At 42.6% G+C, this 24,532-nt stretch overlaps 1 protein-coding gene across 1 annotated transcript in view; it reads left to right on the top strand.

The window, feature by feature from the left end:
* LOC115128263 (follistatin-related protein 1-like) overlaps positions 1-24,532 on the top strand; it is a 70,382-nt gene that overhangs the window by 39,803 nt on the left and 6,047 nt on the right. The window contains exons 4-7 of the mRNA XM_029657955.2: positions 11,674-11,803; positions 14,378-14,410; positions 14,878-15,008; positions 22,461-22,579. Of these exons, the coding sequence (XP_029513815.1) occupies positions 11,674-11,803; positions 14,378-14,410; positions 14,878-15,008; positions 22,461-22,579 (413 nt within the window). The remainder of the gene's footprint in view (positions 1-11,673; positions 11,804-14,377; positions 14,411-14,877; positions 15,009-22,460; positions 22,580-24,532) is intronic.

Below are 24,532 nucleotides of genomic sequence, written 5' to 3'. Positions count from 1 at the left end.
ATTTCCCAAGCTTTAAACATCCCAAGGAGCACTGTGCAAGCGATAATATTGAAATGGAAGGAGTATCAGACCACTGCAAATCTACCAAGACCTGGCCGTCCCGCTAAACTTTCAGCTCATACAAGGAGAAGACTGATCAGAGATGCAGCCAAGAGGCCCATGATCACTCTGGATGAACTGCAGAGATCTACAGCTGAGGTGGGACACTCTGTCCATAGGACAACAATCAGTCGTATATTGCACAAATCTGGCCTTTATGGAAGTGTGGCAAGAAGAAAGCCATTTCTTAAAGATATCCATAAAAAGTGTTGTTTAAAGTTTGCCACAAGCCACCTGGGAAACACACCAAACATGTGGAAGAAGGTGCTCTGGTCAGATGAAACCAAAATTGAACTTTTTGGCAACAATGCAAAATGTTATGTTTGGCGTAAAAGCAACACAGCTCATCACCCTGAACACACCATCCCCACTGTCAAACATGGTGGTGGCAGCATCATGGTTTGGGCCTGCTTTTCTTCAGCAGGGACAGGGAAGATGGTTAAAATTTATGGGAAGATGGATGGAGCCAAATACAGGACCATTCTGGAAGAAAACCTGATGGAGTGTTACGGATACAGTTATCCTGTGTGTGTGTGTATCCTGTGTGTGTTTCTTTTCTCTCCTTCTCCCCTCACAGGTGAAAACCATCACTCCCCAATCAGTCAACAATCAATCATCAATCAGAAGACACACCTCCTCCTATTTCCTACCCTATCACAGTTCCTTCCCCATGGTTTAAAAACCCCATCATTTGTTTGTTCTAGAGCAATCTCTAGCTCAATCTCTAGCTCAATCTCTCTGTAAATGCCATGTCTGTAGGTCTCTGTGTTTCACTCTCGCTTTGTGTCTTAACCTCTCTTTTGTTTAAGCACCTCCATAGCACTTTGTCATCACCTGTGAGTATTGTTTTTGGTTATGGTGTTTGTTTGTTGCTGGTGGGAAAAGGGGGAAACCAAGACAAGTCGCCCATGGGCATACACTACCCGTAGGTGAACTTTGTTAAATACACTAGTTAGAACTGGGCGGACCACCCACTGTATTTTTGGTTAGTTAGTTAGCTGTTGTTAAAGTAGGCTAGTCTAGCTTAGGGGTGTTTTTGAATACTTATTGTTTCTTTCCTTGGGTCCAGCTCAGCCCCTTTTCCTGCTCCCCCCATTACCGTGTGTTTATAAATAAACCTAGAGTTTGACGGTAGATTTCTGTTGTCGTGGTTATTTCGTGCACACTTTTACTTTGTCACAATAATAATTTGCATGAGTTATGTTACGGGTCTCATTACCATCCCCCCTAGACTGTCGGGCCAAAAGGGATTCGTAACATGGAGTCTGCAAAAGACCTGAGACTGGGACGGAGATTTGTCTTCCAACAAGACAATGATCCTAAACATAAAGCAAAATCTACAATGGAATGGTTCAAAAATAAACATATCCAGGTGTTAGAATGGCCAAGTCAAAGTCCAGACCTGAATCCAATCGAGAATCTGTGGAAAGACTGAAAACTGCTGTTCACAAATGCTCTCCATCCAACCTCATTGAGCTTGAGCTGTTTTGCAAGGAGAAATGGGAAAAAATGTCAGTCTCTCGATGTGCAAAACTGATAGAGACATACCCCAAGCGACTTACAGCTGTAATCGCAGCAAAAGGTGGCGCTACAAAGTATTAACTTAAGGGGGCTGAATAATTTTGCACGCCCAAGTTTTTCAGTTTTTGATTTGTTAAAAAAGTTTGAAATATCCAATAAATGTCGTTCCACTTCATGATTGTGTCCCACTTGTTGTTGATTCTTCACAAAAAAAACAGTTTTATATCTTTATGTTTGAAGCCTGAAATGTGGCAAAAGGTTGCAAAGTTCAAGGGGGCCGAATACTTTCGCAAGGCACTGTATATGCTGATTCGGTGAGTGAGTTTATAAGGAAGTGCACAGGAGATGTACCCACTGTGACTATTAAAACCTACCCTAACCAGAAACTGTGGATAGATGGCGGCATTCGAGCAAAACTGAAAGTGCGAACCACCGCATTTAACCATGGAAAGGCGGCTGGGAATATGACCGAATACAAACAGTGTAGTTATTCCCTCCGCAAGGCAATCAAACAAGAAAAATGTCAGTATAGAGACAAAGTGGAGTCGCAATTCAATGGCTCAGACACAAGGCGTATGTGGTAGAGTCTACAGACCATCACTGACTACAAAAAGAAAACCAGCCATGTCACGGACACCGACGTCTTGCTTCCTGACAAACTAAACACCTTCTTTGCCCTCTTTGAGGATAATACAGTGCCACCGACTGTGGGCTCTCCTTTTCCGTGGCCGGCGTGAGTAAGACGCTTAAACGTGTTAACCCTCGCAGGGCAGCCGGCCCAGACGGCATCCCTAGCCACATCCTCAGAGCATGCGCAGACCAGCTGGCTGGTGTGTTTACATACATATTCAATCTCTCCCTATCTCAGTCTGCTGTCCCCACATGCTTCATGATAGCCACCATTGTTGCTGTACCCAAGAAGGCAAAGGTAACTGAACTTAATGACTATCGTCCCGTAGCACTCACTTCTGTCATCATGAAGTACTCTGAGAGACTATGTGAGCATCATATCACCTCCACCTTACCTGTCACCCTAAACCCACTTCAATTTGCATACCACCCCAATGGGTCCACAGATCATGCAATCGCATTCACAATGCACACTGCCCTATCCCATCTGGACAAGAGAAATACTTATGTAAGAATGCTGTTCATTGACGACAGCTCAGCATTCAACACCATAGTACCCTCCAAGCTCATCATTAAGCTTGAGGCCCTGGGTCTCAACCTCGCCCTGTGCAATTGGGTCCTGGACTCCCTGACGGGCCGCCCCCAGGTGGTGAAGGTAGGAAACAACATCTCCACTTTGCTGAACCTCAACACAGGGGGCCAAAAGTGTGTGTGCTCAGCCCCCTCCTGTACTCCCTGTTCACCCATGACTGCGTGGCCATGCTCGCCTCCAACTCGATCATCAAGTTTGCAGACAACACAACAGTAGTATGCTTCATTACCAACAACGATGAGACAGCCTACAGGTAGGAGGTGAGGGCTCTGGGAGTGTGGTGCAGGAAAATAACTTCTCACTCAAAGTCAACAAAACTAAGGCAATGATCGTGGACTTCAGGAAACAGCAGAGGGAGCACCCCCCTATCCACATTGATGGGACCGCAGTGGAGAAGGTGGAGAGTTTTAAGTTCCTTGGCGTACACATCACGGACAAACTGAAATGGTCCAACCACAGACAGCGTGGTGAAGAAAACTCAACAGCGCTCTTCAACCTCAGAATGCTGAAGAAATGTGGCTTGTCACCTAAAACCCTCACAAACTTTTACAGATGCACAATTGGGAGCATCCTGTCAGGATGTATCACTGCCTGGTATGGCAACTGCACCATCCACAACCGCAGGGCTCTTCAGAGGGTGGTGCGGTCTGCACAACGCATCACCGGGGGCAAACTACCTGCCACTCCTTTGTTGTCTCCACAGAGGAACTCTAGAGCCCTGGCTGAGTCTTGGTGGTTACAAACTGTTTTTGGGGACCATCAACGCTGCAGAAATGTTTTGGTACGCTTCCCCAGATCTGTGCCTCGACACAATCCTGTATCAGAGCTCCACGGACAATTTCTTCGACCTCATGGCTTGGTTTTTGCGCTGACATTCACTGTCAACTGTGGAACCTTATATACAGTTGAAGTCGGAAGTTTACATACGCTTAGGTGGGAGTCATTAAAACTTGTTTTTCAACCACTCCACAAATGTCTTGTTAACAAACTATAGTTTTGGCAAGTTTGTTAGGACATCCACTTTGTTCATGACACAAGTAATTTTTCCAACAATTGTCTACAGACAGATTATTTAACTTACAATTCAATGTATCACAATTCCAGTTAGTCAGAAGTTTACATACACTAAGTTGGCTGTGCCTTTAAACAGCTTGGAAAATTCCAGAAAATTATGTCATGGCTTTAGAAGCTTCTGTTAGGCTAATTGACATCATTTGAGTCAATTGGAGGTGTACCTGTGGATGTATTTCAAGGCCTACCTTCAAACTCAGTGCCTCTTTGCTTGACATCATGGGGAAATCAGCCAAGACCTCAGAAAAGAAATTGTAGACCTCCACAAATCTGGTTAATCCTTGGGAGCAATTTCCAAATGCCTGAAGGTACCATGTTCATCTGTACAAACAATAGTATAGAAGTATAAACACCATGTGACCACGCAGCCGTCATACCACTCCAGAAGGAGACACATTCTGTCTTCTAGAGATGAACGTACTTTGGTGCAAAAAGCAAATCAATCCCAGAACAACAGCAAAGAATATTGTGAAGATGCTGGAGGAAACAGGTACAAAAGTATCTATATCCACAGTAAAATGAGTCCTATATCGACATAACCTGAAAGGCCGCTCAGCAAGGAAGAAGCCACTGCTCTAAAATCGCCATAAAAAAGCAAGACTACAGTTTGCAACTGCACATGGGGAAAATATTGTACTCTTTGGAGAAATGTCCTCTGGTCTGATGAAACAAAAATAGAACTGTTTGGCCATAATGACCATCATTATGTTTGGAGGAAAAAGGATGAGGGAGGCTTGCAAGCCGAAGAACACCGCCCCAACCGTTAAGCACAGGGGTGGCAGCATCATGTTGTGGGGGTGCTTTGCTGCAGGAGGGACTGGTGCACTTCACAAAATAGATGGCATCATTAGTCTGGAAAATTATGTGGATATATTGAAGCAACATCTCAAGACATCAGTCAGGAAGTTACAAAATGGGTCTTCCAAATGGACAATGACCCCAAGCATACTTCCAAAGTTGTGGCAGAATGGCTTTCTGTTGGAAAGTTCATCGGCTCGTCTCTCCATCTGCTTCCAAGAAGTCTCTCGTGGTTAGAATGGATACGTCAGTCCCATTCAGAAATGTTCTTATAGAATAGTTGTTTCCGCAGTTGTTGGTCTTCGCATTCCAGGTCGACATAATTCCTAGCTGCAGACTAGTAATTAGTATAGAAGATTTGCTCTTATTCTGTCGGTTATCGATAGTCTTAGAGTTTAACCATTTCCCGCCGTGTAGCCAATACTCCACGTGGTTTGGTTAGGAATTCAACAACCATTACAACCTTAGCTTATACTGAGGTTTTGTGGTCTCTACTCAAACCTTCTCCCCCTCGATGGTCGAGGTACGCATGGTCTCAAGAGGATTTCTACAGGTGGGGTTTTTATTCGGAACAGTAGAAAAGGGCTGTCCCATTAGCCAGATCATGTCTGTGCTCACGGGGCGGGCCAGTGACTAAGTTAAACTTTGAAGGGAATGCAATTCTGTCACATTAATGGTTCAACATCACCTTACATAATTTCACAAATAGTTTCATCTTTACTCATTCATTTTATACAATAATTAGTAATTAGACTCAAACCTCATAATGGAGGCTCCTGCATAAACAGAGTTATGGTTATGTGGCTGTATTGTCTTTCATGAGGTCACAAAATGAAACAAAACGGACCGGGTCGTAGCTGGCTACTCCACCGACTGTTTACACATTCTCCAAAACATGGATATTGCTCAGTTGTCAAATTCTGTGATGTAGAAGAAGTTAGTTTGTTCTACTGTGAAACCCTCTCTCTATACTGCATGTATTCCGCTAGCGCCACCCCCGCGTAGCGCGGGATATTCAAAAATATACGTTTTAAATATTTAACTCTCACACATTGACAAGTCCAAAACAGCAAATGAAAGATAAACATCTTGTTAATCTAACCACCGTGTCTGATTTTTAAAAATATTTTACAGCGAAAACACAACATATATTTATGTTAGATCACCACCAAATCCAAAAAACACACAGCCATTTTCCCAGCCAGTAGTAGATAGTCACAAAAGCAGAATTAGAGATAAAATGAATCACTAACCTTTGATAATCTTCATCCGATGACACTCATATGACATCATGTTACACAATACATTTATGTTTTGTTCGATAATATGCATATTTATATCCACAAATCTCGGTTTACATTGACGCCATGTTCAGAAATGCATCCAAAATATCCGGAGTAATTACAGAGAGCTACACCAGATAACAGAAATATTCATCATAAACTTTGACGAAAGATACATGTTTTACATATAATTAAAGATACACTGGTTCTTAATGCAACCGCTGTGTCAGATTTTTTTTAAATGTTACGAAAAAAGCATACCATGCAATAATATAAAACGGCGCTAAGGCGTAACAATATTTCTCCTCCATGTTGTAGTCAACAGAAATACGATATTACATCATAAATATTCCCTTACCTTTGATGATCTTTCATCAGAATGCAGTGCAAGGAGTCCTAGTTCCACAATAATTCATTGTTTTGTTCCATAATGTCCATTACTAGTGTCCAATTAGCTGCTTTTGCTAGCAGGTTTAGCTCACATGTCCAAAAGCTGGCACTGGTCCAGGCGAACTCGGATGTAAACTTCAAAAAGTTATATTCCAGGTCGAATAAACTGGTCAAACCAAGTAGAGAATCAATCTTCAGGATGTTATTTTCATATATATCCAATAACGTTCCAACCGGAGCATTCGTTTTTGTCGACAGAGTCATGGAACGCAGGCGATATCAACAGGAATTTGCGCAACCAGGAACTGGCATTCTGACAGCACTGACTCATTCCCCTCCCATCCGGTCATACATCACACTAGAGGCTTCATTCCACGTTCTACTGATTGTTGACATCTAGTGGAAGGCGTAGGAAGTGCGAACAGATCCATATATTTTTGGGATATGGATAGGCGATGACTTGAAATTTGACCAGCCCTAGAATTTCCACTTCCTGTCTGGAAGTTTGCCTGCCCTATGAGTTCTGTTATACTCACAGACATAATTCAAACAGTTTTAGAAACTTCAGAGTGTTTTCTATCCAATAGTAATAATAATATGCATATATTAGCATCTGGGACAGAGTAGGAGGCAGTTCACTATGGGCACGCAATTCATCCAAAGTGGAAATGCTGCCCCCTATCCCTAACAGGTTAAATGTATTGTAATGGCCTAGTCAAAGCCCGGACCTAAATCCAATTTAGAATCTGTGGTATGACTTAAATCAAATCAAAATCAAATCAAATGTATTTATATAGCCCTTCTTACATCAGCTGATATCTCAAAGTGCTGTACAGAAACCGGGCCTAAAACCCCAAACAGCAAGCAATGCAGGTGTAGAAGCACGTGGCTAGGAAAAACTCCCTAGAAAGGCCAAAACCTAGGAAGGAAGAAATGAGGGGTGGCCAGTCCTCTTCTGGCTGTGCCAGGTGGAGATTATAACAGAACATGGCCAAGATGTTCAAATGTTCATAAATGACCAGCATGGTCAAATAATAATAATCACAGTAGTTGTCGAAGGTGCAGCAAGTCAGCACCTCAGGAGTAAATGTCAGTTGGCTTTTCATAGCCGATCATTAAGAGTATCTCTACCACTCCTGCTGTCTCTAGAGAGTTGAAAACAGCAGGTCTGGGACAGGTAGCACGTCCGGTGAACAGGTCAGGATTCCATAGCCGCAGGCAGAACAGTTGAAACTGGAGCAGAAGCATGGCCAGGTGGACTGGGGACAGTAAGGAGTCATCTTGCCAGGTAGTCCTGAGGCATGGTCCTAGGGCTCAGGTCCTCCCAAGAGAGAGAAAGAGAGAATTAGAGAGAGCATACTTAAATTCACACAGAACACCGGATAAGACAGGAGAAGTACTCCAGATATAACAGACTGACCCTAGCCCCCCGACACAAACTACTGCAGCACAAATACTGGAGGCTGAGACAGGAGGGGTCAGGAGACACTGTGGCCCCATCCGATGATACCCCCGGACAGGGCCAAACAGGCAGGATGTAACCCCACCCACTTTGAAAAAAGAACAGCCCCCACACCACTAGAGGGATATCTTCAACCACCAACTTACCATCCTGAGACAAGGCCAAGTATACCCCACAAAGATCTCCGCCACGGCACAACCCAAGGGGGGGCGCCAACCCAGACAGGAAGATCAACCCACTCAAGTGACACACTCCTCTTAGGGACGGCATGGAAGAGCACCAGTAACCCGGTGACTCAGCCCCTGTAATAGGGTTAGAGGCAGAGAATCCCAGTGGAGAGAGGGGAACCAGCCATGCAGAGACAGCAAGGACTGTTCGTTGCTCCAGAGCCTTTCCGTTCACCTTCACGCTCCTGGGCCAGACTACACTCAATCATATGACCCAGTGGAGAGATGAGTCTTCAGTAAAGACTTAAAGGTTGAGACCGAGTCTGTGTCTCGCACATGGGTAGGCAGACCATTCCATAAAAATTGAGAAAAATAGGAGAAAGCCCTGCCTCCAGCTGTTTGCTTAGAAATTCTAGGGACAATTAGGAGGCCTGCGTCTTGTGACCGTAGCGTACGTGTAGGTATGTACGGCAGGACCAAATCGGAAAGATAGGTAGGAGCAAGCCCATGTAATGCTTTGTAGGTTAGCAGTAAAACCTTGAAATCAGCCCTTGCCTTAACAGGAAGCCAGTGTAGGGAGGCTAGCACTGGAGCAATATCATCAAATTTTGGGGTTCTAGTTAGGATTCTAGCAGCCGTATTTAGCACTAACTGAAGTTTATTTAGTGCTTTATCCGGGTAGCCGGAAAGTAGAGCATTGCAGTAGTCTAACCTAGAAGTAACAAAAGCATGGATTCATTTTTCTGCATCATTTTTGGACAGAGAGTTTCTGATTTTTGCAATGTTATGTAGATGGAAAAAATCTGTCCTTGAAACAGTCTTGATATGTTCATCAAAAGAGAGATCAATGTCCAGAGTAACGCCGAGGTCCTTCACAGTTTTATTTGAGACGACTGTACAACCATCAAGATTAATTGTCAGATTCAACAGAAGATCTCTTTGTTTCTTGGGACCTAGAACAAGCATCTCTGTTTTGTCCGAGTTTAAAAGTAGAAAGTTTGCAGCCATCCACTTCCTTATGTCTGAAAGCGAGAGCAATTTTGGGGCTTCACCATATTTCATTGAAATGTCTAAAACCAGACTGAAGCATTTCGTATACATTGTTTGTCTTCAGGAAGGCAGTGAGTTTCTGCGCAACAGATTTTTCTAACATTTTTGAGAGGAATGGAAGATTCGATGTAGGCCGATAGTTTTTATATTTTCTGGGTCAAGGTTTGGCTTTTTCAAGAGAGGCTTTATTACTGCCACTTTTAGGGAGTTTGGTACACATCCGGTGGATAGAGAGCCGTTTATTATGTTCAACATAGGAGGGCCAAGCACAGGAAGCAGCTCTTTCAGTAGTTTAGTTGGAATAGGGTCCAGTATGCAGCTTGAAGGTTTAGAGGCCATGATTATTTTCATCATTGTGTCAAGAGATATAGTACTAAAACACTTGAGTGTCTCTCTTGATCCTAGGTCCTGGCAGAGTTGTGCAGACTCAGGACAACTGAGCTTTGGAGGAATACGCAGATTTAAAGAGGAGTCCGTAATTTGATTTCTAATGATCATGATCTTTTCCTCAAAGAAGTTCATGAATTTATTACTGCTGAAGTGAAAGCCATCCTCTCTTGGGGAATGCTGCTGTTTAGGTAGCTTTGCGACAGTATCAAAAATACATTTCGGATTGTTCTTATTTTCCTCAATTAAGTTGTAAAAATAGCATGATCGAGCATCAGTGAGGGCTCTTCGATACTGTACGATACTGTCTTTCCAAGCTAGTCGGAAGACTTCCAGTTTGGTGTGGCGCCATTTCTGTTCCAATTTTCTGGAACCTTGCTTCAGAGCTCGGGTATTTTCTGTATACCAGGGAGCTGGTTTCTTATGAGAAATGTTTTTAGTTTTTAGGGGTGCAACTGCATCTAGGGTATTGCGCAAGGTTAAATTGAGTTCCTCAGTTAGGTGGTTAACAGATTTTTGAATTTATAGCACGACTTTTGATGCTCCTTGGTTGGGGTCTGAGCAGATTATTTTTTGTGATTGCAAACGTAATAAAATGGTGGTCCGATAGTCCAGGATTATGAGGAAAAATTTTAAGATCCACAAAATGTATTCCATGGGACAAAACTAGGTCCAGAGTATGACTGTGACAGATTGCTGTACACTGTCTACTTTAAGATTGCTGTACACCAGCAGAACCCATCCAACTTGAAGTAGCTGGGGCAGTTTTGCCTTGAAGAATGGGCAAAAATCCAAGTGGCTAGATGTGCCATGTTTATTCAAGTGTATTGTTTGTTTCACAATAAAAAATATTTTGCATCTTCAAAGTGGTAGGCATGTTGTGTAAATCACATTATACAGACTTCTGATATCAATGCAGGGTGAAAGTGGAGCCACAAAACTTGAACCACTGTAAACAATGGTATAGGTATTTTGATAATACAAATTACAGTATTTTGAAAATACATTGGAGTCTAGATCAGCCCAGTGTATTTCAAATGACAGCTTTTCATGCAAAAATTCAAAAATCTGCATAAAGAAAATATGCGCATTTTCCCAATCAGTGGACTTGATGCAGATAAAAATCATTGAGTGATAGTGCACACAAAATCCACTTTTTTGCTTACATTTTCATATATGGAATACAAATCTAGTGTTCAATCTATTGCCATCTAATGTTCAACTCTACTGATAGTTTTGTCACAAAAACTGTTGCGTTAAATAGCAAATGTGCCTACTCTTGTTTTGGCATCTGCGCTCCAGCCAATTGCTCGCAGAGACAGTGCGGGTAGGCTAGTCTACATGATGAGATTATGGATAAGAGTGAGAATGTTTTATTTGTCAAAACTGCAGTCAAGCATCGATCATCATGTCACCAGATTAAGACCCTCAACATTTATTGGAAAGGAGCATCAAGATCATCAACTTGCACTTTCACCACTCTGTGAAGTTCATCATAACTTCGTTATTTTGTAGCCTAATTTAAACTGCATTGTTTCCTGAGTGGTAGTGGGATTCCAAGTTTACTTTGATATAATGGTTATTATATAAATATTTACACATAAAGGCGTTTCCATTTCTCTAATACATTTTACAGACACAAAAAGATCCCACCATGTCGAACAAACAAATTATCTGTCTGCATTGATAAAATTGTTCCTTAACTTCCTGTTTTCATCACAGCTGTCGTGATTTTTTTTATATGGTATAACTTTACTCGCATAAAAACTGTGGATAGAAACATGGTTAGTGTGACCGTTAAAGGGTTAATCGGCAGTTGCTTTATAATTTTTTGGACTTATAAATGAATGAAATGTACCCATTGATTCTTGAAGAATACAACGTATGCCTCATAAGCTTTTTTCAATTGCCATACCTAATCGAAACCCAAAATATAAGTTTGTTTTACTCCAATGTTTGTAACCAAAGTAAATGTAAACAAACACTATATAGCCTCAAACATGGTTAAAACAATCATTTTTATATCATGGATGCTCAGTCCTTGCATCCATAGCTCTATCTATGAATTTTTAGAGTAGTACATCTCCAGACCCAACACTCAGCTTTTTACGGAACAAGGGCGGGGAAAGTAGTTTGTTATTCTTTCTATTGCTGATTGCTGCTTTAAGAGAGTCAAGATGATATATTTATGTAGCTATAACATCTCTCCCTCTCCTTTTCCAGAGCTGTAAGCCCCACAAGCGTTCAGTGTGTGGCAGTAACAGTAAGACGTACCGCAACCACTGTGAGCTCCACCGAGATGCCTGTCTCACCGGCCTCAAGATCCAGGTGGCTCATGATGGACACTGCCAGGGTGTGGAAAACACACACACACACACACACACACACACACACACACACACACACACACACACACACACACACACACACACACACACACACACACACACACACACACACACACACACACACACACACACACACACACACACACACACACACACACACACACACACACACACACTTTCTTGTTTACTTTGTGTGTGTATAGCAGACCTGGGCATAAAATAGTTGTCTTTTGTTGTAGTCGAATATAGAGAATACAGTAAAGGAAACTATTGGCGACTACACTCAACAAAAATATAAAAGCAACATGTAAAGTGTTAGCCCCATGTTTCATGAGCTGAAATAAAAGATCCCAGGAATTTTCCATACACACAAAAAAGCTTGTTTCTCAAATGTTGTGAACAGATTCTGTTCACTGTTAGTGAGCATTTCACCTTTGCCAAGATAATCCATCCACCTGACAGATGTGGCATATGAAGAAGTTGATTAAACAGCATGATCATTACACAGGTTCACATTGTGCTGAGGACAATAAAAGGCCACTCTAAAATGTGAAGTTTGGTCATACAAGGCCACAGATGTCTCAAGTTTTTAGGGAGCGTGCAATTGGCGTACTGACTGCAGGAATGTTCACCAGTGCTGTTGCCAGATAATTGAATGTTCATTTCTCTCTGGATCAACGTGTACAACGGCATGTTCCAGTTCCCGCCAATATCCAGCAACTTCGCACAGCCATTGAAGAGGAGTGGGACAACATTCCACAGGCCAAAATCAACAGTCTGATCAACTCTATGCAAAGGAGATATGTCAGGCTGCATGAGGCAAATGTTGGTCACACCGACTGGTTTTCTGATCCATTCCCCTAACTTTTTTAAAGGTGTCTGCTACTAACAGATTCGTATCTGTATTTTTTACCTTTATTTATTTATTTAACTAGGCAAGTCAGTTAAAAACAAATTCTTATTTTCAATGATGGCCTAGGTACAGTGGGTTAACTGCCTGTTCAGGGGCAGAAGGACAGATTTGTACCTTGTCAGCCCGGGGGTTTGAACTTGCAACCTTCCAGTTACTAGTCCAACTAGGCTACCCTGCCGCCCCATCATGATATTCCCAATCATGTGAAATCCATAGATTAGGGCCTAATTCATTCATGTTAATTGACTGATTTCCTTATACGAACAGTAACTAAGGAAAACTTTGAAATTCTTGCATACTGTGTTTATATTTTTGTTCAGTGTATTTCCTTTAAAATTCAAATACAGGTCTCAGAGAAACTAATACTATTTGAATTTATTTTGAATACCTCTCAGAAAAACAAATAATATTTGAAGCTATTTGAATATATGCAAGTTATTTGAAACCAAAAAATATATATTTTTGATGGCAGCCAAATATTTCATGGGCCTTATGAAATACTGCATGTATGTTATTTTGTTAATAATTTTAAAAAATAATGATAAAATATTTGCTTCGGATCTCACTTGGTGAAGTCCATAGGACCAAAAATGGATGAATGCAACAGCCTCTGTCCTTAACAAATACAGTCATGGGTGGTAACTCTACAATTTACTAGAAAAGCACTCTCTAAAATAATGAAATAAGGCTTTACACTAAGCAGTGTGTTAATGTAACACTATTCCAGTGTTTATATGGGTCCACAGACTCAACACTGTCAGTGTTAATAATTGTTTTTAAATTACACTGGAGAATTTGCTGTGTAGTATATTGTCACAACGTATTTATACTTATCTGTGCACAATATCATTGGTTGATTGGTTTGACTTTATTATCTACACCTGGGACCTGTTCAGGAGAATGGACATTTACAGAATGTTCAGATAGAAGTGTATTGTGTAGATCAAATGTTACTGTCAGATAGATTGGATTAGTATAGGACATAATGTGTGCTTTATTCATCACATTTCTATCTGCAACATGCTGTTCCAGATACAGGCCTGCCATTAGTTGAAGGCAGCAAATCCAATAGTTTCTGAATTGTAGTCACTTCTTAAGATCTGTATTCAAATATGTTTTTAATGTAGTCGCTTTCTGAAATCTGTATTCAAATATATGTCTTTTTTTTAAGTAGTTGCTTTTCAGATCTGTATTCAAATAGTTGTAGTCACCTCCAACGTAGCTATTTGTTACTTTCCAACAAGCATATTTAAAACTATAGTTATCCCAGGTCTGGTGTATAGCACACGACTGACCTCTATTTCTATCTGATGCCTATATACTCTGGTTGGCATGACAGTCAGTCTGTGTGCGAACTGACAGGCGACACATATGGTCCCATACTCATCTTTAATTTACCTGACTGATTATCTCCTAGTGTTGAACTTTGTGCCTCTTCGTGTCTGTCTGTTGGCCTGGACATTGATCAGGTTGATGATAAATCGGTTACTCCTCTGTTGTTGTATGGGTGTCACAAAGAGGCCATCATGTCACAGTGTCCTTGGGCATTAATGGTTATTGTGGCAATGTGACACTGACATGGTGAAAAACACTAGATAGGGAGAAACGCTAGATACTGTAAAGCACAATGAATTACAGTTGCTCTCTCTCTCTTTGTCATCTGCAGAGAAGAAAGCAGAGCAAGCAGCTGCCAGCCCAGGTGAGTGATTGTGACACAGTGAATCTGTGGGCTTTGGGCCAATCGGAGCTCTGTATCTCTCTGCTCTTATCTCCTCTAGTCCTAATGGGGCTTTATCAGACAGAGTACACCTCTCGTAGTGCCCTTTCAGTGCTCTACTGATCTCTCAGTGCTCTAGTAACAAGCACACTTCTTTAATGGTGTTCTAACCTTATCCACTCCCTATCACTAGACTTAACTGAAAGGGAGTGCCAGGTGTTAGGGGTTAGGACAGTACATTTGACCTCATACTGAGCGGGGAGGTACTGGTGTGCTCTGGGCAGAACAGGGATTATGTGGATTCTCTTGATCATCCTAGAGAGTGTCAGAAAGGCTAGAGTACCTGCTAGATTGTGGGTTTTGACTGTGTCACATTCTCTCTCTCGCTCTCCCTCTCTGTCTCGCTCAATCACACCCACTGTCCCTCTCTCTGTCATTCCTCTCTCCAGTGGTGTGTTACGTAGCAGACCGTAATGAGTTGAGGCATCGTGTGATCCAGTGGCTGCAGACTGAGGTGGTCCCAGACGGCTGGTTTGTCAAGGGCTCCAACTTTACCGACATCCTGCTCAAATACTTCAAGGTGTGTGTGTCTGTGTGTGTGTGTCTTTGTGTGTGTTCCAGTTGTGATATTGGTTCTATGAAGTCCAAAACTATGGACCACATGTAAAAAAGAAAATGTAAGCAGTTTTTACCTCTCACATACAGTGCATTCAGAAAGTACCCCTTGACTTTTCCCACATTTTGTTACGTTACATTCAGAAATTGATTATATATATAAATGTAAAAAAAATTAAAAATACTAATTTACATAAGTATTCAGACCCTTTGCTATGAGACTCGAATATGAGCTCAGGTGAGTCCTGTTTCCATTGATCATCCTTGAGATGTTTCTACAACTTGATTGGAGTCCACCTGTGGTAAATGAAATTGATTGAACATGATTTGGAAAGGCACGCTTGTCTATATAAGGTTCCACAGTTTGACAGTGCATGTCAGAGCAAAAACCAAGCCATGAGGTCAAAGGAATTGTCCATAGAGCGCTGAGACAGGATTGTGTTAAGGCACAGATCTGGGGAAGGGTACCAAAACATTTCTGCTGCATTGAATGTCCCCAAGAACACAGTTGACTCCATCATTCTTAAATGGAAGAAGTTTGGAACAACCGAGACTCTTCCTAGAGCTGGCCGCCCGGCCAAACTGAGTAATCGGGGGAGTAGGGCCTTAGTCAGGGAGGTAACCAAGAACTCGATGGTCACTCTGACAGAGCTCCAGAGTTCCTCTGTGGAGATGGGAGAACTCTCCAGAAGGACAACCATCTCTGCAGCACTCCACCAATCAGGCCTTTATGGTAGAGTAACCAGACGGAAGCCACTCCTCAGTAAAAGGCACATGACAGCCCACTTGGAGTTTGCCAAAAGGCACCTAAAGGACTCTCAGACTATGAGAAACGAGATCCTCTGGTCTGATGAAACCAAGGTTGAATCCTTTGGCCTGAATGCCAAGCTTCACGTCAGGAGGAAACCTGGCACCATCCCTACGGTGAAGCATGGTGGTGGCAGCATCATGCTGTGGGGATATTTTTCAGCGACAGGGACTGAGAGTTGTTTGGAGGACTTTAGGGCCCAGAAGTCTGTTTTAGCATGGACAACGCCATTGAATACTTTTTTAAAGTAGTCAACTTGATGGGACTTCCTATGGGTTAAGGAAGGATCACATAGGAGGAATTAGCCAATTAATTATACTCATGAGTAAACATGGGGCGGCAAGGTAGCCTAGTGGTTAGAGCGTTGGACTAGTAACCGGAAGGTTGCAAGTTCAAACCCCCGAGCTGACAAGGTACAAATCTGTTGTTCTGCCCCTGAACAGGCAGTTAACCCGCTGTTCCTAGGCTGTCATTGAAAATAAGAATTTGTTCTTAACTGACTTGCCTGGTTAAATAAAGATAAAATGAGTAAACATTCCATAACTCTACGTGGCAGTAAATCACCAACCTTGGCTTTATACCTGTTCAAACAACACACTCCAGGTGGCAGTATGCACCCTTACAGTTTGTTTACCAACCAGAAGTAGTAGAATAAGAATATGGAGATGGCCTCAATGGCGCTGTCCGTGCTCTCACAGACGCCATAATAGGACAGATTCAACGTTGCGATCTCTATAGAACTCTGTGATTTATTCCCCCACTGGTTACAGTTTCTTCCACACACATGAAAACATGAGAGAGATTCATTTGAAATCAAAAGACCATTATTCTCGTGTCTCTTCCAATCTCCTATATGTGCCTTGTGTCTGAGAGTTTCATTAACTCAAAGTGCTGTACAGAAACCCAGCCTAAAACCCCAAACAGCAAGCAATGCAGGTGTAGAAGCACAGTGGCTAGGAAAAACTCCCTAGAAGGCCAAAACCTAGGAAGAAACCTAGAGAGGAACCAGGCTATGACAAATTAAGAGTATCTCTACCACTCCTGCTGTCTCTAGAGAGTTGAAAACAGCAGGTCTGGGACAGGTAGCACGTCCGGTGAACAGGTCAGGATTCCATAGCCGCAGGCAGAACAGTTGAAACTGGAGCAGAAGCACGGTCAGGTGGACTGGGGACAGCAAGGAGTCCTCATGCCAGGTAGTCCTGAGGCGTGGTCCTAGGGCTCAGGTCCTCCGAGAGAGAGAAAGAAAGAGAGAATTAGAGAGAGCATACTTAAATTCACACAGGACACCGGATAAGACAGGAGAAGTACTCCAGATATAACAAACTGACCCTAGCCCCCCAACACAAACTACTGCAGCACAAATACTGGAGGCTGAGACAGGAGGGGTCAGGAGACACTGTGGCCCCATCCGATGATACCCCCAGACAGGGCCAAACAGGCAGGATGTAACCCCACCCACTTTGCCAAAGCACAGCCCCCACACCACTAGAGGGATATCTTCAACCACTAACTTACCATCCTGAGACAAGTCCGAGTATAGCCCACAAAGATCTCCGCCACGGCACAACCTAAGGTGGGGTGCCAACCCGGACAGGAAAATCACATCAGTGACTCAACCCACTCAAGTGACACACCCCTCCCAGGGACGGCATGGAAGAAGACCAGTAAGCCAGTGACTCAGCCCCTGTAATAGGGTTAGAGGCAGAGAATCCCAGTGGAGAGAGGGGAACCAGCCATGCAGAGACAGCAAGGGCGATTCGTTGCGCCAGAGCCTTTCCATTCACCTTCAAGCTCCTGGGCCAGACTACACTCAATCATATGACCCACTGAAGAGATGAGTCTTCAGTAAAGACTTAAAGGTTGAGACCGAGTCTGCGTCTCTCACATGGGTAGGCAGACCATTCCATTAAAATGGAGCTCTATAGGAGAAAGCCCTGCCTCCAGCTGTTTGCTTAGAAATTCTAGGGACAATTAGGAGGCCTGCGCCTTATGGCCGTAGCGTATGAGTAGGTATGTACGGCAGGACCAAATCAGAGAGATAGGTAGGAGCAAGCCCATGTAATGCTTTGTAGGTTAGCAGTAAAACCTTGAAATCAGCCCTTGCCTTAACAGGAAGCCAGTGTAGGGAGGCTAGCACTGGAGTAGTATGATCAATTGTTTTGGTTCTAGTCAGGATTCTAGCAGCCGTATTTAGCACTAACTGAAGTTTATTTAGTGCTTTATCCAGGTAGCCGGAAAGTAGAGCATTGCAGTAGTCTAACCTAGAAGTAACAAAAGCATGGATTAATTTTTATGCATAATTTTTGGACAGAAAGTTTCTGATTTTTACAATGTTACGTAGATTTGAAAAAAAGCTGTCCTTGAAACAGTCTTGATATGTTCGTCAAAAGAGAGATCAGGGTCCAGAGTAAAGCCAAGGTCCTTCACAGTTTTATTTGAGTCGACTGTACAAACATTAAGATTAATTGTCAGATTCAACAGAAGATCTCTTTGTTTCTTGGGACCTAGAACAAGCATCTAGGTTTTGTCCGAGTTTAAAAGTAGAAAGTTTGCAGCCATCCACTGCCTTATGTCTGAAACACAGACTTCTAGCGAGGGCAATTTTGGGGCTTCGCCATGTTTCATTGAAATTTACAGCTGTGTGTCATCCGCATAGCAGTGAAAGTTAACATTATGTTTTCGAATGACGTCCCCAAGAGGTAAAATATATAGGGAAAACAATAGTGGTCCTAAAACTAATCTTGAGGAACACCGAAATTTACAGTTGATTTGTCAGAGGACAAACCATTCATAGAGACAAACTGATATCTTTCCGACAGATAAGATCTAAACCAGGCCAGAACTTGTCCGTGTAGACCAATTTGGGTTTCCAATATCTCCAAAAGAATGTGGTGATCAATGGTATCAAATGCAGCACTAAGGTCTAGGAGCACGAGGACAGATTCAGAGCCTCAGTCTGATGCCATTAAAAAGTAATTTACCACTTTCACAAGTGCAGTCTCAGTGCTATGATGGGGTCTAAAACCAGACTGAAGCATTTCGTATATATTGTTTGTCTTCAGGAAGGCAGTGAGTTTGGTACACATCCAGTGGATAGAGAGCCGTTTATTATGTTCAACATAGGAGGGCCAAGCACAGGAAGCAGCTCTTTCAGTAGTTTAGTTGGAATAGGGTCCAGTATGCAGCTTGAAGGTTTAGAGGCCATGATTATTTTCATCATAGTACTAAAACACTTGAGTGTCTCTCTTGATCCTAGGTCCAGGCAGAGTTGTGCAGACTCAGGACAACTGAGCTTTGAAGGAATACGCAGATTTAAAGAGGAGTCTGTAATTTGCTTTCTAATAATCATGATCTTTTCCTCAAAGAAGTTCATGAATGTATTACTGCTGAAGGGAAAGCCATCCTCTCTTGGGGAATGCTGCTTTTGAGTTAGCTTTGCGACAGTATCAAAAAGAAATTTCGGATTGTTCTTATTTTCCTCAATTAAATTGGAAAAATAGGATGATCGAGCAGCAGTGAGGGCTCTTCGATACTGCACGGTACTGTCTTTCCAAGCTAGTCGGAAGACTTCCAGTTTGGTGGAGCAGCAGTAAGGGCTCTTCGATACTGCACGGTACTGTCTTTCCAAGCTAGTCGGAAGACTTCCAGTTTGGTGGAGCAGCAGTAAGGGCTCTTCGATACTGCACGGTACTGTCTTTCCAAGCTAGTCGGAAGACTTGCAGTTTGGTGGAGCAGCAGTAAGGGCTCTTCGATACTTGCCGGTACTGTCTTTCCAAGCTAGTCGGAAGACTTACAGTTTGGTGTGGCGACATTTCCATTCCAATTTTCTGGAACCTTGCTTCAAGAGCTCGGGTATTTTCTGTATACCAGGGAGCTAGTTTCTTATGAGAAATGTTTTTAGTTTTTAGGGGTGCAACTGCATCTACGGTATTGCGCAAGGTTCAATTGAGTTCCTCAGTTAGGTGGTTAACTGATTTTTGTCCACTGACGTCCTTGGGTAAGCAGAGGGAGTCTGGAAGGGCATCAAGGAATCGTTGTGTTGTCTGTGAATTTATAGCACGACTTTTGATGCTCCTTGGTTGGGGTCTGAGCAGATTATTTGTTGCAATTGCAAACATAATAAAATGGTGGTCCGATAGTCCAGGATTATGAGGAAAAACATTCAGATCCGCAACATTTATTCCATGGGACAAAACTTCGTCCAGAGTATGACTGTGACAGTGAGTCGGTCCAGAGACATCTTGGACAAAACCCACTGAGTCGATGATAGCTCCGAAACCCTTTTGGAGTGGGTCTGTGGACTTTTCCATGTGAATATTAAAGTCACCAAAAATTATAATAGTATCTGCTATGACTACAAGGTCCGATAGGAATTCAGGGAACTCAATGAGGAACGCTGTATATGGCCCAGGAGGCCTGTAAACAGTAGCTATAAAAAGTGATTGAGTAGGCTGCATAGATTTCATGACTAGAAGCTCAAAAGACAAAAACGTCATATTTCTTTTGTAAATTGAAATGTGCTATCGTAAATGTTAGCAACACCTCCACCTTTGCGGGATGCACGGGGGATATGGTCACTAGTGTAACCAGGAGGTGAGGCCTCATTTAACACAGTAAATTCATCAGGCTTAAGCCATGTTTCAGTCAGGCCAATCACATCAAGATTATGATCAGTGATTAGTTCATTGACTATAACTGCCTTTGAAGTGAGGGATCTAACTTTAAGTAGTCCTATTTTGAGATGTGAGGTATCAAGATCTCTTTCAATAATGGCAGGAATGGAGGAGGTCTTTATCCTAGTGGGATTGCTTAGGCGAACACCGCCATGTTTAGTTTTGCCCAACCTAGGTCGAGGCACAGACACAGTCTCAATGGGGATAGCTGAGCTGACTACACTGACTGTGCTAGTGGCAGACTCCACTAAGCTGGCAGGCTGGCTAACAGCCTGCTGCCTGGCCTGCACTCTATTTCATTGTGGAGCTAGAGGAGTTAGAGCCCTGGTAGATAAGATGAGAGCACCCCTCCAGCTAGGATGGAGTCCGTCACTCCTCAGCAGGCCAGGCTTGGTCCCAGAAAGAGGGCCAATTATCTACAAATTCTATCTTTTGGGAGGGGTAGAAAACAGTTTTCAACCAGCGATTGAGTTGTGAGACTCTGCTGTAGAGCTCATCACTCCCCCTAACTGGGAGGGGGCCAGAGACAATTACTCGATGCCGACACATCTTTCTAGCTGATTTACACGCTGAAGCTATGTTGCGCTTGGTGACCTCTGACTGTTTCATCCTAACATCGTTGGTGCCGACGTGGATAACAATATCTCTATACTCTCTACACTCGCCAGTTTTAGCTTTAGCCAGCACCATCTTCAGATTAACCTTAACGTCGGTAGCCCTGCCCCCTGGTAAACAGTGTATGATCGCTGGATGATTAGTTTTAAGTCTAATACTGCGGGTAATGGAGTCGCCAATGACTAGGGTTTTCAATTTGTCAGAGCTAATGGTGGGAAGCTTCGGCGTCTCAGACCCCGTAACGGGAGGAGTAGAGACAAGAGAAGGCTCGGCCTCAGACTCCGACTCGCTGCTTAATGGGGAAAACAGGTTGAAAGTTTCTGTCGGCTGAATGAGCGACACCGATTGAGCATTCCTACAGCATTTCCCTCCAGAAGCCATGAGAAAGTTGTCCGGCTGCGGGGACCGTGCGAGGGGATTTATACTAACGTTACTATCTGTACTTACTGGTGGCACAGACGCTGTTTCATCCTTTCCTACACTGAAATTACCCTTGCCTAACGATTGCGTCTGAAGCTGGGCTTGCAGCACAGCTACCCTGCCGTAAGGCCATCGTTCTCCTGTATATTATGAGTACAGCGACTGCAATTAGAAGTTGGAGGTCCTGACGAACCACGTCCAGATAAAGCGTCCGGAGTGAAAAAGTTGAATGAAAAAAAGTTGAGTGAGGGAAAAATGTATTAATTAATTAAAAAGTAAAAACTGTAAAGTTGTCAGGTAGCAAAGTAAGGTTGGCAACAAAACGCACAGCCACATGTAAAATGGAGGCTTTAGGATAGTCCCACATACCACCACATCTACGCACTAAAGATATAATGGAGACTTTAAGTTTCCCTCCACCCCAATATAGAGGTTCAACCTGGGGGACCCCCGTGGGGAAAGGGATTAAAGACCATATCTATTTCCAAGGCAACATGTCCCTGCATCCAAACCCCTCATCCCCTTATCTGGCAGGGCCATCGCACCCCTCCCCCCTCTCTTTCTGGAGACTGTCTCACTTCCTCTCCCTATTCACCATGTCTGTCTGTCAATCTTTATAGAATAGAACTCTATATCTGTTATAGACTTCCATTTCCATTTGTCCCCCCTCTCTCTGGATTAGCAGACTAGAAGCAGGTGTTTTATCAGTTAAAGGGAGATATTGTTAGAGAGTGATTGATAGAGAAACTCTTCTCTCCTCCTACTAACTCTGCGTGTGTGTGTGTGTGTGTGTGTGTGTGTGTGTGTGTGTGTGTGTGTGTGTGTGTGTGTGTGTGTGTGTGTGTGTGTGTGTGTGTGTGTGTGTGTGTGTGTGTGTGTGTGTGTGTGCGTGCGTACACAGAACTACGACAATGGTGACTCCACGCTGGACTCCTCAGAGCTCCTCAAGTTCATCCAACATAATGACTCCAACGTGGACATGCAGTCATACGCAGACCAGGAGAGCAACAGGCTGCTCAGGTCAGTGTGCGTGTGTGAGTGAGTGTGTGCTTGTGTGCTATTTCATCTTTAAAAAGCTTATCTATTTATGGTGTAGTGTTTATGAAAACCTCTACAGTATCTATATCTTATCCTCAGCTGTACAGTAGAGGGCTTCTGAGGAGCTGGTGCTATATTAAGCCCTACTTTCCCTCTCTCTGAGCCTTAAACCCTGTGTGACCCAGTCTAAACTGCACCGGGGGCCTCCTGTGGCTATTACCCTCACAGACATCTGTTCTGTGCATTATCAGAGCCTGGGTTTCCACTGCGCTGCTCACTGGAGCAGTGCTGCAATGCTTCTTCATGTTTGGAGAAAATAAACTGATTAAATAAGCCGCTTATATTGCCCACACATGAGTAGGCCCCTGAGTAATTCCTGGCCATGTGACTTGACTAGGGAAAACTCTTGGCCTTGCAAATGAAGGATGGATGCATTGTAAAAACGTAATGTATTTGTTTCAACTAATTATTGTTATGTAACTGGTGTCACTGGTGTCACATCCTTTTAGTTTACTCAACTTTTTTGGTCCAAATGCTACCTGGAAGAAAAAAAAATTGTTGGCCCAAACTTACCTCCAACTTGAGAAAATGTAGGCAAAATCCAGTCAATTTAAAATTATGTGTTTTTTCAAGTTGTCTCATATGTTCATTCAACTATAAATTATTATTTTTCTAACCAAAAAATTTTGTGCAACTGGTTACACACACAAACAATGCTTTTAACTTACATATTTGACATTCGTGATTACATTGTGCATTGATACAGTCATTATTATTCAACATGTCTTCACCTGGGATTTGAATTCGCAACCTCTTGGTTCATGGCATTCTGATCTTCCTGCTATGTCTCCACATCTGGGTCATTTATAAGTTAATCAGATTATTCTCTCATCATTGATTTGATTTACTTATTTCAGCAATTGTAGTTTTTTTCTGTGTAGTCTGTTGTTGGCGCATATTATTCTGTTTTAATGTTAGTCCTGAATCACTATGATAAATAAAATAGTTTTTAATTGAGTGTACTTTTAACAAAGCTGAGATTTACTTTGAAGTGCAAAGTGTAGCAATACAGGTAAAATCAGTCTTCGACACAGACATGGTGGCCTACCAGAAAGACTGGAATGCCGTGAAACCAAGAGGTTGTGAATTCAAATCTCAGGTGAGGACATGTTGAATCGTAATTACTGTATAAGAGAATATGCACAATGTTAATGTGTGTCAAATATTGAATGTTAAAAGCATTGTGTGTGTGACCAGTTGCACAGCCTTTTTTAGTTATTAAGATGCCCAAATAATAATTTATAGTTGAATGAACATAAATTATGAGACCATTTCTGAGCAAACACATCATTTTGTAACGGCTGTTTGAAGAAGAGGACCAAGGTGCAGCGTGGTACATGTTCATTTTAATAAAACTGAACACTAGAACAAAAAAGAACAAAGTGGCACAAACTAAACAGTTCTGTCTGGTGCAGACACACAAAACAGAAAATAACTACCCACAAAACCCATGTGGGCAAGAGCTACCTAAGTATGGTTCCCAATCAGAGACAACGATAGACAGCTGTCCCTGATTGAGAACCATCCCCGGCCAAAAACAAAGAAATACAAAAACATAGAAAAAAGAACATAGAATGCCCACCCTAGTCACAGGGTGTGACACATCTTAAGTAGATTTTTTTTTTCTTAATTAAGTTGGAGCTAAATTTGAGGCACCTTTTTGAGATGGTTCAGGTAACACTTGGACTGAACATTTGAGTAAACAAAAAAAAAAGTTGTGGAACCAGTTACTTAATAATAATAAGTTGAAACAACAGATTTGTTTACAGTGTAGGAAGATTCTCTATGCAAAATCAACCACTAACTTTTTTATCAGTCAGAAGCTATGCCCAATAACCATCTCAACAGCTATACATAACTATGAGTACAGGCAGT

This window comes from Oncorhynchus nerka, linkage group LG1, assembly GCF_034236695.1.
Source record: "Oncorhynchus nerka isolate Pitt River linkage group LG1, Oner_Uvic_2.0, whole genome shotgun sequence".
Lineage (NCBI taxonomy): Eukaryota > Metazoa > Chordata > Actinopteri > Salmoniformes > Salmonidae > Oncorhynchus > Oncorhynchus nerka.
Note: the sequence above shows the minus strand (reverse complement) of the source record. Positions and strands in the feature narration are given on the sequence as shown.